The sequence below is a fragment of the Populus alba genome, chromosome 15 (assembly GCF_005239225.2).
Source record: "Populus alba chromosome 15, ASM523922v2, whole genome shotgun sequence".
NCBI classification, from domain to species: domain Eukaryota; kingdom Viridiplantae; phylum Streptophyta; class Magnoliopsida; order Malpighiales; family Salicaceae; genus Populus; species Populus alba.
Window position 1 is genome coordinate 13,175,729 of NC_133298.1, and position 13,809 is coordinate 13,189,537.

Below are 13,809 nucleotides of genomic sequence, written 5' to 3' on the forward strand. Positions count from 1 at the left end.
AATTAAAATATATTGTTAATATATCAACAAAAAGAAGGAAAATAAGAAGAAAATACATCAAAAGATTTACCATATATACCTGTTAATTGTGTTAAGAGAAAACACCTTAAATTCTACATAGAGACTTGAGACAAGGGAAAGGATTGAGAGAGTGAGACTAAAAGTGAGAGTTTGTGAGAATGAGAGAAAAATGAAGTTCTGGTGGTCTTGTTGAGTTTTATATTATGTTTTTATCGAGGGAATCATTGATGAAATATTAAATATTATTATTTTTAATTATTCTATTGGTGATTTCCTCGGTAAATTCACATTGAAAATTTCATTTCGCTCTAAAATTTTCAAAAACCCTCTAGAATTTGTAAGATTCATCCATGATTCTGTTGGCAAAAATATAAATAGTATACACAGTCAGAGATGTATTAATTAAAAGCGCATTGAAATTTGCAGCCGGCTGGTAATTTTCTCGATAAAGATGTACTGGAATGCATTAATTTATTCCCTGGCTTCCGCACGTGACACTTTAGAATTTCAAACTAATCCTTCACCTTTTTTTATTCCCTTCAGATTTCATCTATTTTGTTTTGGTTAGTATTTATTTTATTTGAAATGGTTTATAAAATTATATATAATTTTTTAATTTATCATTCTTTGATTTTTTTTTTCATCTATAAGATTTGGTCTTCATTTTTTTTATTGCTATTTGTTTTATTTTGACAAATTTTTTAGATGTAATTATTTTTTTTGTTCTATTATTCAACATTAAATTGATTAGTTGAGAACTTGGCTTCATTGTTTTTTCCAATTAGAGTACTTTCGATCTATAATAGCCAGATCATGAGTTTTTAACGTGTTGGCATTATTATTTTTTTATTTTTTTTACTTATTTTTTTTTAATTTCATCATTTGATATTTTCTTTTTAAGACATGGGCTTTGTGCTTCTTCTTCTTTTTTTCTTCTCTACTTGGCTATCTCGATTTCATAACCTGTACCACGAGTTTGGTAGTATTAAACCGAGTTCATTTGATCCTTATTACCTAGCTTATAGGTTTGTCGTGCTATCTTGAGTTAACTTAAGTCGTTTTGTTTTTTTACCCAATGTTTAATTGTATGAGGATGTGGTTGCATTATTTTTTCTTTTTGAAAAAAATATTTTTTTTTTAGGTTATCATGATTACTCTGTTTTTTAACTTGCTTCATTTGATATTGTTGTCTTCTTTCCTCATCAAATTAAAAAAAAAATCATTTTATTTGACCTAGCCGAGTTGATATCTCAAGTCATATATATATATATATATATATTTAAAAAAAACATGTTTGTTATATCAAAGCATCATTTTATTTATGGAAAACAAATAAGATCGGCCACTAACATTACACAGATCACATTTAGTAACTACACTAATCACTAATGGGATATTAATTAGATAAAATAGTATTGATGTTTAATGTCATAATTCTATATTTTTATATCGTATTTGATGTTACTATTTTTTAATGTTACTCAAAGAAAAAGGCCATTGGTTATGTGAGGTTCCTTGCCCTAATATACTAGAGATGTGATTTTGTGAGGTACAGCAAGAAACTTGAAGGGATAATTTTTCTTAAAAATGTTATGATTGTTTGAGTGGACTGAGAAAAATTCTCACCTGACCTTAGTTGACTAGGTACAAAGACAGAAAAACCCTTCCTGATTCTATGATTACCATCCCTAGACACAGGAGCTAATTCTTCCAAATTTCAATCTTGTGTTTTAACCATTTTCGACTACGATATCCAGCAGCAAAGAGCAGAGCAGGGGAGAAGAAAAAATAACCAAATAATTTTGAATATTTGTAAACCAATCTAAAATTATTTTTTTTAAAAAAACCAATCTGAGAAATCCAATAAAAAACCCACGAAAAAGCTCGCAAGTCGCAGGTAGCTAAACCCTAGCGAGCGAGGAAAGACCAAGACCTCGACGGATTCGAAGACTCCCAGAGAAGATAGAGGGAAAGACGAGGAGGCCAAGGTATGGTAATAAAAAAAAAAAAACACTAATCAATATTTGTTTAACTAATTAACCCAGGTTAAATGCAGTAAAAAAAAAACCCTAAGCAGAAGGAGGGCTTTTATTTTATTAAACCCAAATTGACCCCTGGGGTAAATAGTAATAAATAACCCAAAATTCCCAGGCTATTGTTTGCTCTCTCTCTCTCTCTCTCTGTTTTTCCATCCTTAATCACCTTAGCATCGTTCTTTCAATTCTAATAAAAAAATATTATTATAAAGAGCAAAAACACAGAGATAGTAAAAATAATAATTTTAATTTTAAGTATTGGATGATGGTTAGTACCCTTAGGCTCTCCCTCCCTCCCTCTCTTCTTTCTCTCTTTGCAAAAATTGAGGATCGTCTACATGTAATCCTACGTTAACTAACATAAACCCTCTCGATCTCCCTCTCCTTAACCATGTCTCGTGAACAACCCTCTCCTTCTCCGATCTCCCTAAACGAGGCCGACGCTCCTCTAAACGAGGCCGACGCACGAACCCAAACGCCGCCAGTTAACAGGAGCAACCGCCCGTCGCGAGCTTGTACAATACGGGCGGCGGCAAGGCTGCAGCAGCAGCAGCTGGCGGTGATCGAGCGGAAGCAGAAACCGAAGAAGCAGGAACAGCAACAGCTCTTAGATGAGTCTTCGGTGCAGCAGAATGAGCAATGCAGTGGTGGAAGTAGCAAGATCGTTACGCAGCTCGTGGCGCCTCCGGAGCCGGCACAGTTGCCGAGGTGGAGCCTACGGTCCATGTGGGAATTAGCTTCAGTACTCAATTTTTTAAATGTGAGTTGTTTTGTTTCTTGTTTTACTCCATTTCTTCGAGACGTCATCTTTATTCATTTCCTAAATTTAATGTTGCAGGTATTTAGGCATCTATTGAATATAACAGTTGAGTTTTCAGCTGAGGAGTTTGAGACAGCTTTGATCACACCTAATGATACTTTGGGGGATATACATATGCCTTTGTTAAAGGTTAGTGCTTTCTGTTTTTCAGCTTCAAGGTTTATGTCCTTAATTTAACATCTTATGCTTGGTTTGGATGGAAGCAACCAAGTTCTTGTTATCGCTTTTTGTGCATGTTTAGAAGCTTAAGTTATAGCAAAGGTTTTCACTTTGTTTATAAATGAAGTAAATTAGCTGACATTAAGCGGGAACTTAGTATATTATGCCTATTTTTTGTGTGTGTATGTGTGGAGAATTGGCTGAGGATCCAATGTTAGTAGCATCAAATCATTTGTGTTTTTTATTTTCTAGTGCTGCGAGAGTTGATTGTTGCATTAACAATTAGGGAGCTAGTTGTGGCTGATTGTATTCAGGAGACCATTTATGTGGCGTGAAAATTTGATGTCATGTTGCTTGTCTAATAGCTTCCAAAGTTGAGAGAAGGTTGAAATAGATGCACAATAGCATTTTTCTGAGAAATTAAATACCTCAAATAATAAATTATTTCTTAATGTGTCAATTGGAGTATCAAATGCTGCCTTCTTGTTTTTTCAGTTATGGAACTTCACCTTTAAGTTGTTAGATGCACGATGTTTAACAATTGCTTCTACTTGTTAGGGACTACTTGGGACCATATGTCTCACATTTTCAAGACTAGTATAGGCTGATCTGAAACAATTACATGTAGGAATTTCGGTATCACTGGTCACTAGAGATGTCACTGGAGTTCCTTGACATCTCGAATCCGTGGATATTTTGTACTGGGCTCTTCAAATCTGACATTTTGAAAGATTTGTCCTCGACGTTGAGAAATTTGCTATAGCTTCAAATTAGTTGCCTCCAGAAAGTCTCAGAACATGATATACAGTTGTAACCGTGGAAACACTCCTAAATGTGTGCTGGATAAATGGCTAGTCTTTGTGGCCTAACATAAAATCAGATTAGGGTTTTCTCAAGTATTATAGTAAAGTGATAAACCCGAGTAGTTATTGTTTTATGGTTATCCCCACAGGAGGATAAATTATTCTCCTAGTGGTTATTATGCTTTCTTTTATGTCTGCCAAATACTTCTTCAACAGAGAGAGAGGAAAAAAGTGATTAGCTATCATAATTTATAGAAGCAAATATGGAGCTTTGCATCATAAAGAGGTGCAAGATGACTTGGATCATTATTTTGGACAGGGAATAGCACTGGTGACCTATGTTTTTTCACGCAGGAACTTCTTATAAATTAGAACAGTGTTATCAATTTTTCTGCCTTGATTTGATATGATGTCACAAGTTCTGGAGTTCCAATACTGATATCATCACTTATTTTGATTAAATCATTTATTTGGAGGTTGCTTGATTCTCACTAGTGCATAATTGCTTTGCATGATTCTGAAGTACGCTGTAGCTTATTGGTTGCATAATGCATATGCTTCTAGTGTATTTCTTTAAGCTAATGTGTTTTCCCATTTTTTCCCCTCACCACTGTAGAATAAAATGCAGCATAAATAATTCCATCACCCATGCAGTTTTGAGCACTATATTAAGATGATCTTTTTGTAATGGGAGAGTACTGACATAAGTTCTATCATATAGTGTGATCCGTGTAATTTGTGAGAATTTTTTGATTCCTTTCAAAGTTATCTTCATCTGTGACTTCAGGATGGATTTCTGATTGGCTACACAATTCATTAGGGTTTCTTCAGTTTGAATTTGTGCATGAGAATTTCAAGAAAGAGGTTTTAAATCCTAGAATTAAAGCAAAGATTAATCTATATTTAACTTTTAGTTGGGAAGTGCTGCAGTTCACATGTTGCTATTTTGCATTGTACAATCACATACTTGAACTAATTGATATTTGCTGAAGATAGGGCGCCAAAGCAATGTGTTCCATATTCCTCAGCATCCTTTTCTTTTCTTTGTTTTATGTTGTATATCTACTATTTTCTAAATGATACTATCTTTATAACATGCTTTTCCCTCAATAATGGCATGTTTCCCCTGTAAGGTAATTCCTAGAATATGTTATCCCAAAAACCAGATTGATGGGATATCAACCTCCATTAAATGCTCTAAATTTCACCTTAAATGGTAAAATCTGATTATGTATTGGCAGAAAACTATCTGTGATATTTTGTATAGTCATCTTATTTGATAATGGAAACTTTTCATTAGGTGTGGTTTGATTATTTTGATAGATTATGCTTGGAAAAGCTAACCGCTACTGAAATCAAATTGCATTTTTATGCTGTATTTAAGTTAAGTGCAGCATGATCCTATTTATGCTCTCCCTGATGGAAAGCGAGCTCATATTGCATTGATGTGAGCTATTGCAACATTGATTACTCATTGCTTTTGATTTGTTTCTTTTTAGGCAATCCCTCCTATTACCAGAATGGCTCTCACACGAGATACCTGGATTACTGTTTTGTGCAGAAAATTAAGAGACTGGTGGCACTGGGTAACTAACTGTACCGTTTTTTAGTTGATATTTATGATATTGAATTAAGGAAGAGGGGGCTATTGTGAACATCATTTTTAAGATGAGTTTGGTCTCTTGTCGTAGGTTGCAGATGGGGAACTTCCCTTAGTTGCTTCACATGGGTTAGTTTTTCATTCGTGGATACTCTTAGATCACCTTTTTTCTTTTCATTTTTTTTTTATTTTTTTTTTTTTTTATGATTCTGATTGTATTTTGACTTTGATATTATAGGGTGGAGGTTGAAGTGTATAAAACACTTGATCCTGGGATCCGTGTGGTGATACTGAAAGCACTATGTGACATTCGTGTTGAGGTAACGCCAATAATGATTCTTGATTTGAAATAATTGCCTTGGGCTATAATGATGTTGGATTTTTGTTCACTCAAATGCCCATTGGATCTCATTTTAATGTTCAAATCAGCAATACATGTTGATTGTAGCTTTAAATTCATATTGTGATTAGTTGGATTGGATGGAAAACAGAGCATAATACCTTGATGGCTATTTGTTGGGACAGATAAATGAAAGTTTTGGAGAATTTGACGCATTCTAAGAACTTTTTCCTTTGTTTGTGCACAATGTAGACCACCAGTTCTTTTGGCATTTGTTTTGTTTTGCTGCCCTTTCAGCTTGAATCAAACAGGTCCCAATTCTTGTGTTTATTTGTCTTGTGCATAACTAAGCCCCTCATTTTTCTGTAGAGTGAAACACTATGGTAGGCATATTGCTCTGTATTCTTTGTTGGGACAGATAAATGAAAGTTTTTGAGAAGTTCTTTTGGCATTTGTTTTGTCTTGCTGCCCCTTCAGCTTGAATAAAAAAGTTCTCAATTCTTGTGTTTTTTTGTCTTGTGCATAACTGAGCCCCTCATTTTTCTGTAGAGTGAAACACTATAGTAGACATTTTGCTATGTGTTCTTTTCATCTATGTCAATATCATTGTTTCCTATTTGCATGTACTTCACTATTCTATATGTTACTTTTTATTGACCTATACTTTTTCATCACAAAGCTTTGGCAGCCTTGTAATCACAGAACAAGATTCCTCTTGTATGTATCTCACAGGATAATTTACATGCATTTCTTTATTATGTATTCTACACATAATTCTAGAAGCAGCTTGTGCTTGTTTCTAATCGTGTTAATCATCTCCAGATAGAAGTATTCTCTTATTGCCAAACCTTCCATCAATCACCCATTTATGGAATAGAATCTTGCATTTGAAGGCTTCCACAATTATTCTCCTTACATCAAACTGAATTAGTTTGTGAGTTGGCTATAGAATCTTGCATTTAAAGGCTTTTTGTTGGGATATTTTGCTAGAAATTAATTGATGTTGGGGTTTCTCATTTGTCCTTTTTTCTTTCTCGGGATCATATTTTGGTTCTTTATTTATTCTTTGAACATTTTGAACATCTTGGTTGCTTTGAACTTCTTTCTACTGTAAAGGAATTGAATCTGAGCAATCTTTTGCAGCAAGAAGATATTCGGAATTACATTGATAACTCCCTCAAGCATGGCATTCAACTTTCATTATTTCGCAAGGAACGTTCTGGGGGTGATTCACAAGGAATAAATTACTGGTAATGGAAATAATAAGCTTCTCATGAAGCATTCAATGTGTTTGCTTGTTAGGTTTGACAGTGATTGAAATGATCAGCAGTATATTTTTATGTGATAAATTGAGATTTTATCTCTTCTTTTTTCTCCCCTATTATTTTGTAGTTTTTTGTCCTTTGTGTAGTGTAAATTCTATAATTACAGCTTTATTGTTGATGCAGGTATGAAGATGATCCAATGATTGGTCAGAGGTTATACCGGGAAATAAGAAAAACCGAGGTGAAGCTTAAAGCAAAGGCAAAGGGATCTCAGATCATCCCTAATGTGACATACCTGTGGGAGACAGTTGCAACTAATTTCGAAGAATTTCAAGATGTTTCTGTAAGTTACCCTAATTGCATGATTTTGTGTATGTGCTTTGTTCAAATTTTGATGCAAGGTTGTCATGGTTTGTATTTCAATTTCCCCCCCTTTTATTCTTACCCAGCATTCATGTTGAATTCAAATTCATATTGCATTCCTTCCTTATCTTTTTGAATGTGTGATGTGCCTTGATCACAGTGGGCGGTATGCATTATTGGAAATTCCGATGAAACTAAATTATGGATGTTAAGATTGTGAGATATTAATCTAATAGAGGATTACTACTATAAAGAATGAAAGATAGTTATCCAATGATGCTGTGCACAAGTAATGTCAGGTTGTATGATTCTGGGCCTTGTGATGATAACTTAGTTATTATGATGCCCTCCCAGCTTCTTCTATTAAATTTGGCTATTTAAATGAAAGTGGAGTTACCAATCAATTTCTATCTTGATGGTGAGATTATATATTCCAAGATTTTACTTAAAAGTGTTTTCCTACATTTTGCCTATTGACATATTAGGTGAAAGTGGATGGGCATGAGATGTACTTTAGGTTGCAGGTAGTCTATTAGATGTTTGACGTGTGCATCCGAAGAATCATCTTAGTAATGGATCCTTTTAGTGGCAGGTTACATTGTGAGACTTCCTGTCTCATTCAAATGTAAAAAACATATCCAGTCAAGAGGTCTATCCAAACCCATTTTTTTGAACTATAATTTCATGAGAAATGCCCAGTTGTGGTGATGTTGTGAATGCATTCTCTATGAGCCTTGACCATCTCAAGTTCCATATTTTTTGGATCTCTCATTTGGTGCATTTATATTTCATACCATTCTTGTGCCCCACTTTCCATTTATGGTTTCAATCATAGCAATTTTATTTGTAACGAGTAGTTTCAATTTTGTGTAAGGGCTTGCCTTTTCTTTTGCAATTGTATGGTCAGCTGTCATTGCTGACAGTTCCTTTGATAGGTTTAAAAACCTTGAAAGGAAAATTAAAAAATAATTTGGTATGATACACTAAGAATCAACCTTGCTATCTCGAAGTAGCTTTTTACTGATCTCGGGAGTGCTGCTGTTGATAGTGCAAATGGTTGACAATTCTATACACTTATAGTTCCAGTGGTATTCCAACTGTGGAAAATACTTTTGGTCAACTTGGTGGTTTCCAAATGCCTCTGTATGGCCATTTGCTAAATACTTTTGTGGGGTATTGTTCTTCATTCATCCGTGTCCTTAAAATGCTGCAGGAGAAGCTCTATACTAGCAAAAATAGAACAGAGGCTTCGTTGGGGAAGAAATTAAAGAATGACATGCTTCCTGAGATTGAGAAGGTTTACAAGGTACTGGAAATTGCTTAGCGAGTAACATGGTTTACTTAATTGGATTTCATTAACCAAGAATTTCTTTCTTGCCTCAAATTATTCTTGATTGAAATCTGCTTTAAGTTATGTTATCCTAGAAAGAAATCATATTCAGATTTCCTTTTACACTTGTGTTTGCTTAGAGGAAAGAGAAGCTGCTGAAAAAGCAACACAGGCAGGCTCTACTTCTTGATAATTTCTTGAGCATGGATGGACATGCACCAGGACGTTCTCTCCGTGATAGGAAGCCTGTCACTTATACTTTTGGTAAGCGAAGAAAACTTATGATCGTGCAGTAGTAAGAGCAATAGTAGTTGTCGAGATTGATTACTCCCGACAGATGAATTTTTCCTATTGTTATTTCTCTCGATGTAGATGTTGCCTATAATGCCTAGTCCTTTATGTATACCATTCCAGGAGTTTTGTTTTTGGAACTTGAGGGATGTTGAAGAGAGAACTAATATTAACAATGGACAGTTAACTGGGAATCTATTTGTTTCAACTTAATCTCTCTTATGTTGTTTTTCTTGAAATCTTAGAATAAAAGTTGCATATATTACCCAGTTTTGCTGAACTTTCAGACAGTTGTGCTGATGAGCTTTTCTTAATAATGAGGATGTGCTTTTATTACAGTAATAATTGTTCTCATACAAAAATAGGCAATCTGATTGCTGTACCAACTATTTTTGCAGATGATTATGATCGGTCAATCAACGAGGCTATCAAAATAACAAAGTAAGTCCTTGACCATGTACATTCTTCATACAGATTTTTTCTTCCTATGCTAGGTGGAATTTGTTTTTATCTCTCTACTATGAAATATCAAGTTTTTCACTTTCTTTACTCTTTTTCTTAGGCGTAAACCACCGTCTCCAGAACCTTTTCACAGAAGAGAAGGTTTTGCTAAACCTGAAGCTTCTACAAATGGTGAATTGAGCGGTCCTTCACACACATCGCAACATGGCACTTTCAGTGCCGCATCTCCTGATTCTCTTGAATCTGATGACATGGATGAAGACCATAAATCTGAAATGTTGGATCGGGGGTAAGATAAGCTTGTCTTTCAAAACTAATCATGTTTCCTTGATCTTGCACATAACTTATCACTGCATAATGGCTTGCAGCAACAGGAGAAGACAGAGGCCTCAACGGTATTCAGCAACAGAGTTTGTTGAGGCAGTTTCAGATAATGAGGCAGGCTTTGACAGTGATGATGATATAGTTGGAGAAGCTGTCTATGATGATGAATACTTGAGGAAACGTAAGCAGAAGAGGCTGTCTAGCAGCTCTGAAGGGGATGAAGAGTATCGGTGGGATGATGAAAATGGCGAGGAGGAAGAAGAAGATGAAGAAGAGGATTCCTTAAGTAATAGTGAGGATAGTGAGGAGCCCCAAAAACTCAATAAAGTTCCAGGCCGTACACGCAGGGAGACAAAATTAAGGTCAGTTGATGAAATCCAGTCAGGTCTAAGACGCAGCAGAAGGAGCACTCGGAACCAGATTAATTACCGACAATATGAGCTGTCTGAGTCAGAAACAGAGTCAATGAAACGTGAGAAATCAAATGCATCAGATGAACACTCAGATGCAAGTGAGAATGCAGAGTATTCAGCTGGAAGTCAAAGTCAAGATTCTGATGGCAATGATGACAAACAAGATACAAAAGTCGATCAGCCTGTGGAAGGTGACAAAGTGACAGAACAAAAAGAGCAAAATCAGCCACCTGAGCAATCAAATAGCCCAGTCCAAGATGAAGTTGATGGTGTAAGGAAAAGACGTTTCCTCGATCTCAACGAACTTGCTCCAGGTTCTGGTTTTGATGATGGTCTGAACACAGTAATGAAAGATGAAGATAGAAATGATTTTTGAGGTTCCCTCTCCAGTGGCAAAAGAAGATTCGTTGTTTTCTCTGGGAAGCTCAATGTACAATAGTATAATGTTATAAATTTTGTGACAAGTCCGTGGAGGAAATTACCATCGGAGTTCTTCCATGGCCTAAGCGAAGCAACAACCTTGATGCAATTCATTTAGGATTTGCAGCAAGGAGCAACTTGATGCTGAGAGTTCCGTAGATTAGGTAGTCATTTTTTAGCATGTCTACATTCATAGAAGCCTACAACGGGTCAATGAGAATTCCTTGGGAGTTCTACATCTTATCCAATTAATGTACAATAACCTTAACTGATATTGTAACTGAAAAAAATTGGCTTTTAGATGTTCAGGCTTTGTAGTTTAATCGTTCACGATCATGGCTCTGATAAAATGATCAGGTCAGGGGACTGTTGTCTCTATGTGATGAATCATCCTCGCTTAAAAGGTAACTAATGTTTCGTTTGCCAATTTAACATTTTTCCTACTTTGTAATTATAGCCATTTTGTGATTGTAATGCTCAAAATTTTATTCCAGGTGTGTCGCACAGAGGTCTTGACTCAATTACTCTAAATCATGATGTTTGTAATTCTTCAATGATGCAACTGCATGAATAGAGTTTGCTTTCTAGACCCTAATGGACTTGTAGGTGCAGATTTTTGAATTTTCTGCTTCACTATAACCTCTGCAACCTTGGACCAGAAAACTTAAATGGGAATTAATACAACTCAATGGCACTGCTAATTCATAATTTGGTTTTTCAGTGACTATTTTCTTGTGGTTGGGCAGCGTCTTCCTTGGCACGGCCCTCTGCTGCCTTAGTAGCTGCTTGAGCGTTTAGTCTGGATGCGTCTTTGTCAGCCTTTTCTGTAGCAGCTTTTGCTTCTTTTGCTTCGTCAAGAGCTTGAATTAAGTGTGAGAGACACTTCTCTGCATCATCCAATGGGGACTTGGGCATGAGGCTCTCTGCAACATCTGCTGGCGTGATCTTGGTCTCCTTCATTAAGCTTTCGATTTTATCGAACAAAGGATGTGCTTCAAGTCTCAGGTAATTCCTTGAAAGCACTTTGAATGCCTCAAAACTGCAGTAAGAGAGCTCAATATGCTTGTCCATTCGTCCCCTTCTTATCAGAGCAGGATCAAGCTTCTCCACGTAATTAGTAGTAAACACAATAAGCCTCTCCCCTCCACTAGCAGACCATATCCCATCAATGAAATTCAACAACCCCGAAAGTGTCACTTTGCTGCTAGTCTCTTCTGTATGATGTTCTTTGCCAGTTTCTTTCTCTGACTTCTCCTTCTCCTCATCTGGAGATTTCTCTTCTTTCTTATTCCTTTGACCAGTCAGCTCAAGCGAGCAATCTATGTCTTCTATCACTATGATAGATTTACTAGTGGTCTCAATCAAAAGCTTTCTTAGCTCGGTATTGTCTTTCACAGCAGTGAGCTCGAGATCATAAACATCATAGTTTAACAAGTTGGCCATTGCAGCAATCATGGTAGACTTTCCAGTCCCTGGTGGACCGTAAAGAAGATACCCTCGTTTCCACGCCTTTCCAATTCTGGCATAGAAATCCTTGCTCTTGCTGAAAGTCACCAGATCTTCTATGATCTCCTGCTTCTTTGCAGGCTCCATGGCTAATGTCTCGAATGTGGCAGGATGCTCGAACACTATATGGTTCCACATGGTCTGCTTGTAGATTTGCCACTTGTTTCCTGAACCATTTGTGTAAAGCTTCCTCTGTCTGTTTCTCACCCTAATTTCTTTCCCTTGCTGCATCACATGCTTCAAGTAAACCTCACTTATGACCCCCCTGTAGCGCTTATGAAACGTGAGCCTATAATACCTTCTCTCTTGCTGAGGATACATGGATTGTAATGGTGGCATCACTTTGCTTGAAACCCACCAAACTTGGATACCCTGAAATTCGTCTTTCACTCTCTCATACTCATCCATACTAAGCACCAAGTTGCTGCAATCCTTTGCCATCTCCGCCTTAAGTCTCTTAGCACACTTGGATGAGTTGATGCTAAGATATGCCTCAACAGCAGCATAGGCTTCACTTCTCTTGAGGCGATCTCCAGCGTACTCGTGGATTGATATCTTGATGTAAGGATAGAAAAAGCTCGTGATTCTTTGTGTATACTTGCCAAAGTAGAGACGAACCTCGTAGGGGCAGTATTGGTGAATAATAGCCCAAACGAACATGAAACTGCCAATGGTTGAGCCCATTGTTGCCCACATCTCGGTCATTGTTTGAGGTACAATCATGGTTTTTTGTTCTCCAGGCTAATGGCAAAGCACTGATGTGTTTCTAAGGACTTAATGCAAGGCTCTTCTTGAAGGGGTTGCATTCGCTTCTACAAAAATGAGTGCCTGACGAGGATAGCAAAAAAAGGTATGTAAAGAAAGAGAAATATAGTAATGGCCAGTGGGTCATGTTTTGTCAACAAAGCATTTGACACCTATATCTTGCGTGTTGATTAGTGGATAGTGGTCCCAAAAGAAGAAAACCACACCGGCAAGAGATTATTTGATAAAATGTGCTATGCTCTTTGTTTTTCTCGTATAGTGTTACTACATCATTTGCAAAGAGGGAAACTTTAAGGAACGTGTCATACTAGGGATTTTAATTTCATAGAAAATGGACAGTTGTGAACCTCCTTTCTAGCCTAACTATAGTGCTTTCCTTTTCATATTTGATCAGTTTGATTAATCTATGGCTAATACATAGTAAAAGTCCATGCAAGCCTTGTCAGTTTCCATGTAAAGCGAGAGGAAGTAGAAAAGAGTGCAAGAAACTGGCAAGTTTCAGTTCAGTTTCGGACCACTTGTGCCTTCATATGACGTGAATTCATGCACGATTCTCATTTGTCTTTCTATTGAAGGAACAGTAGCTTCTTACAATAGCTAGTGATCAATCCTCATCAGAAAGGCTGTAATCAGTTATCCATACTTCTCCATGATTCAAGAAGAGTAAGGTTACTGTCAATTTCATGAGAATAGGGCTTCATAAATTAATTATTAGGGGGCTAGAGTGAATTAGACTTGCTGACACAGATTTTATATATAGAAACTTGCTTCTCGGTTTTTCTTTGATCAGTCTCTTCTCATAAATTTTCATTTTTATTTTATTTTATGGATAGTAGCTGGTACATTCTGGCTTTTTCTTCCATAACTTGAAGTAACCACGAAAGTGGTGCC

The 13,809-nt window shown here is 36.3% G+C and overlaps 2 protein-coding genes across 2 annotated transcripts; one reads left to right on the forward strand and one right to left on the reverse strand.

Moving 5' to 3' along the window:
- Window positions 1–1,852: 1,852 nt before the first annotated feature.
- On the forward strand, window positions 1,853–10,977 carry LOC118033478 (DDT domain-containing protein DDR4). Its single transcript, XM_035038482.2, has 12 exons — window positions 1,853–2,817; window positions 2,896–3,006; window positions 5,339–5,425; window positions 5,531–5,568; window positions 5,678–5,759; window positions 6,923–7,029; window positions 7,228–7,387; window positions 8,621–8,713; window positions 8,878–9,001; window positions 9,427–9,469; window positions 9,591–9,779; window positions 9,859–10,977. Exons 1-12 carry the CDS (start codon window positions 2,449–2,451, stop codon window positions 10,601–10,603), a joined length of 2,148 nt encoding a protein of 715 aa, XP_034894373.1. The 5' UTR covers window positions 1,853–2,448; the 3' UTR covers window positions 10,604–10,977.
- A 283-nt stretch (window positions 10,978–11,260) lies between these two features.
- On the reverse strand, window positions 11,261–13,122 carry LOC118033479 (AAA-ATPase ASD, mitochondrial). Its single transcript, XM_035038483.2, has one exon. It carries the CDS (start codon window positions 12,874–12,876, stop codon window positions 11,365–11,367), a length of 1,512 nt encoding a protein of 503 aa, XP_034894374.1. The 5' UTR covers window positions 12,877–13,122; the 3' UTR covers window positions 11,261–11,364.
- Between the last annotated feature and the right edge of the window lie 687 nt (window positions 13,123–13,809).

Bases quoted from the DNA above. Each gene is read 5' to 3' on its own strand.
- LOC118033478 (XM_035038482.2), top strand. From the start codon at position 2,449: ATGTCTCGTGAACAACCCTCTCCTTCTCCGATCTCCCTAAACGAGGCC. The intron at 5,569-5,677 runs GTTAGTTTTTCA...TTGATATTATAG, and splicing joins CCCTTAGTTGCTTCACATGG to GGTGGAGGTTGAAGTGTATA. The intron at 8,714-8,877 runs GTACTGGAAATT...GTGTTTGCTTAG, and splicing joins AGATTGAGAAGGTTTACAAG to AGGAAAGAGAAGCTGCTGAA.
- LOC118033479 (XM_035038483.2), bottom strand. From the start codon at position 12,876: ATGATTGTACCTCAAACAATGACCGAGATGTGGGCAACAATGGGCTCA.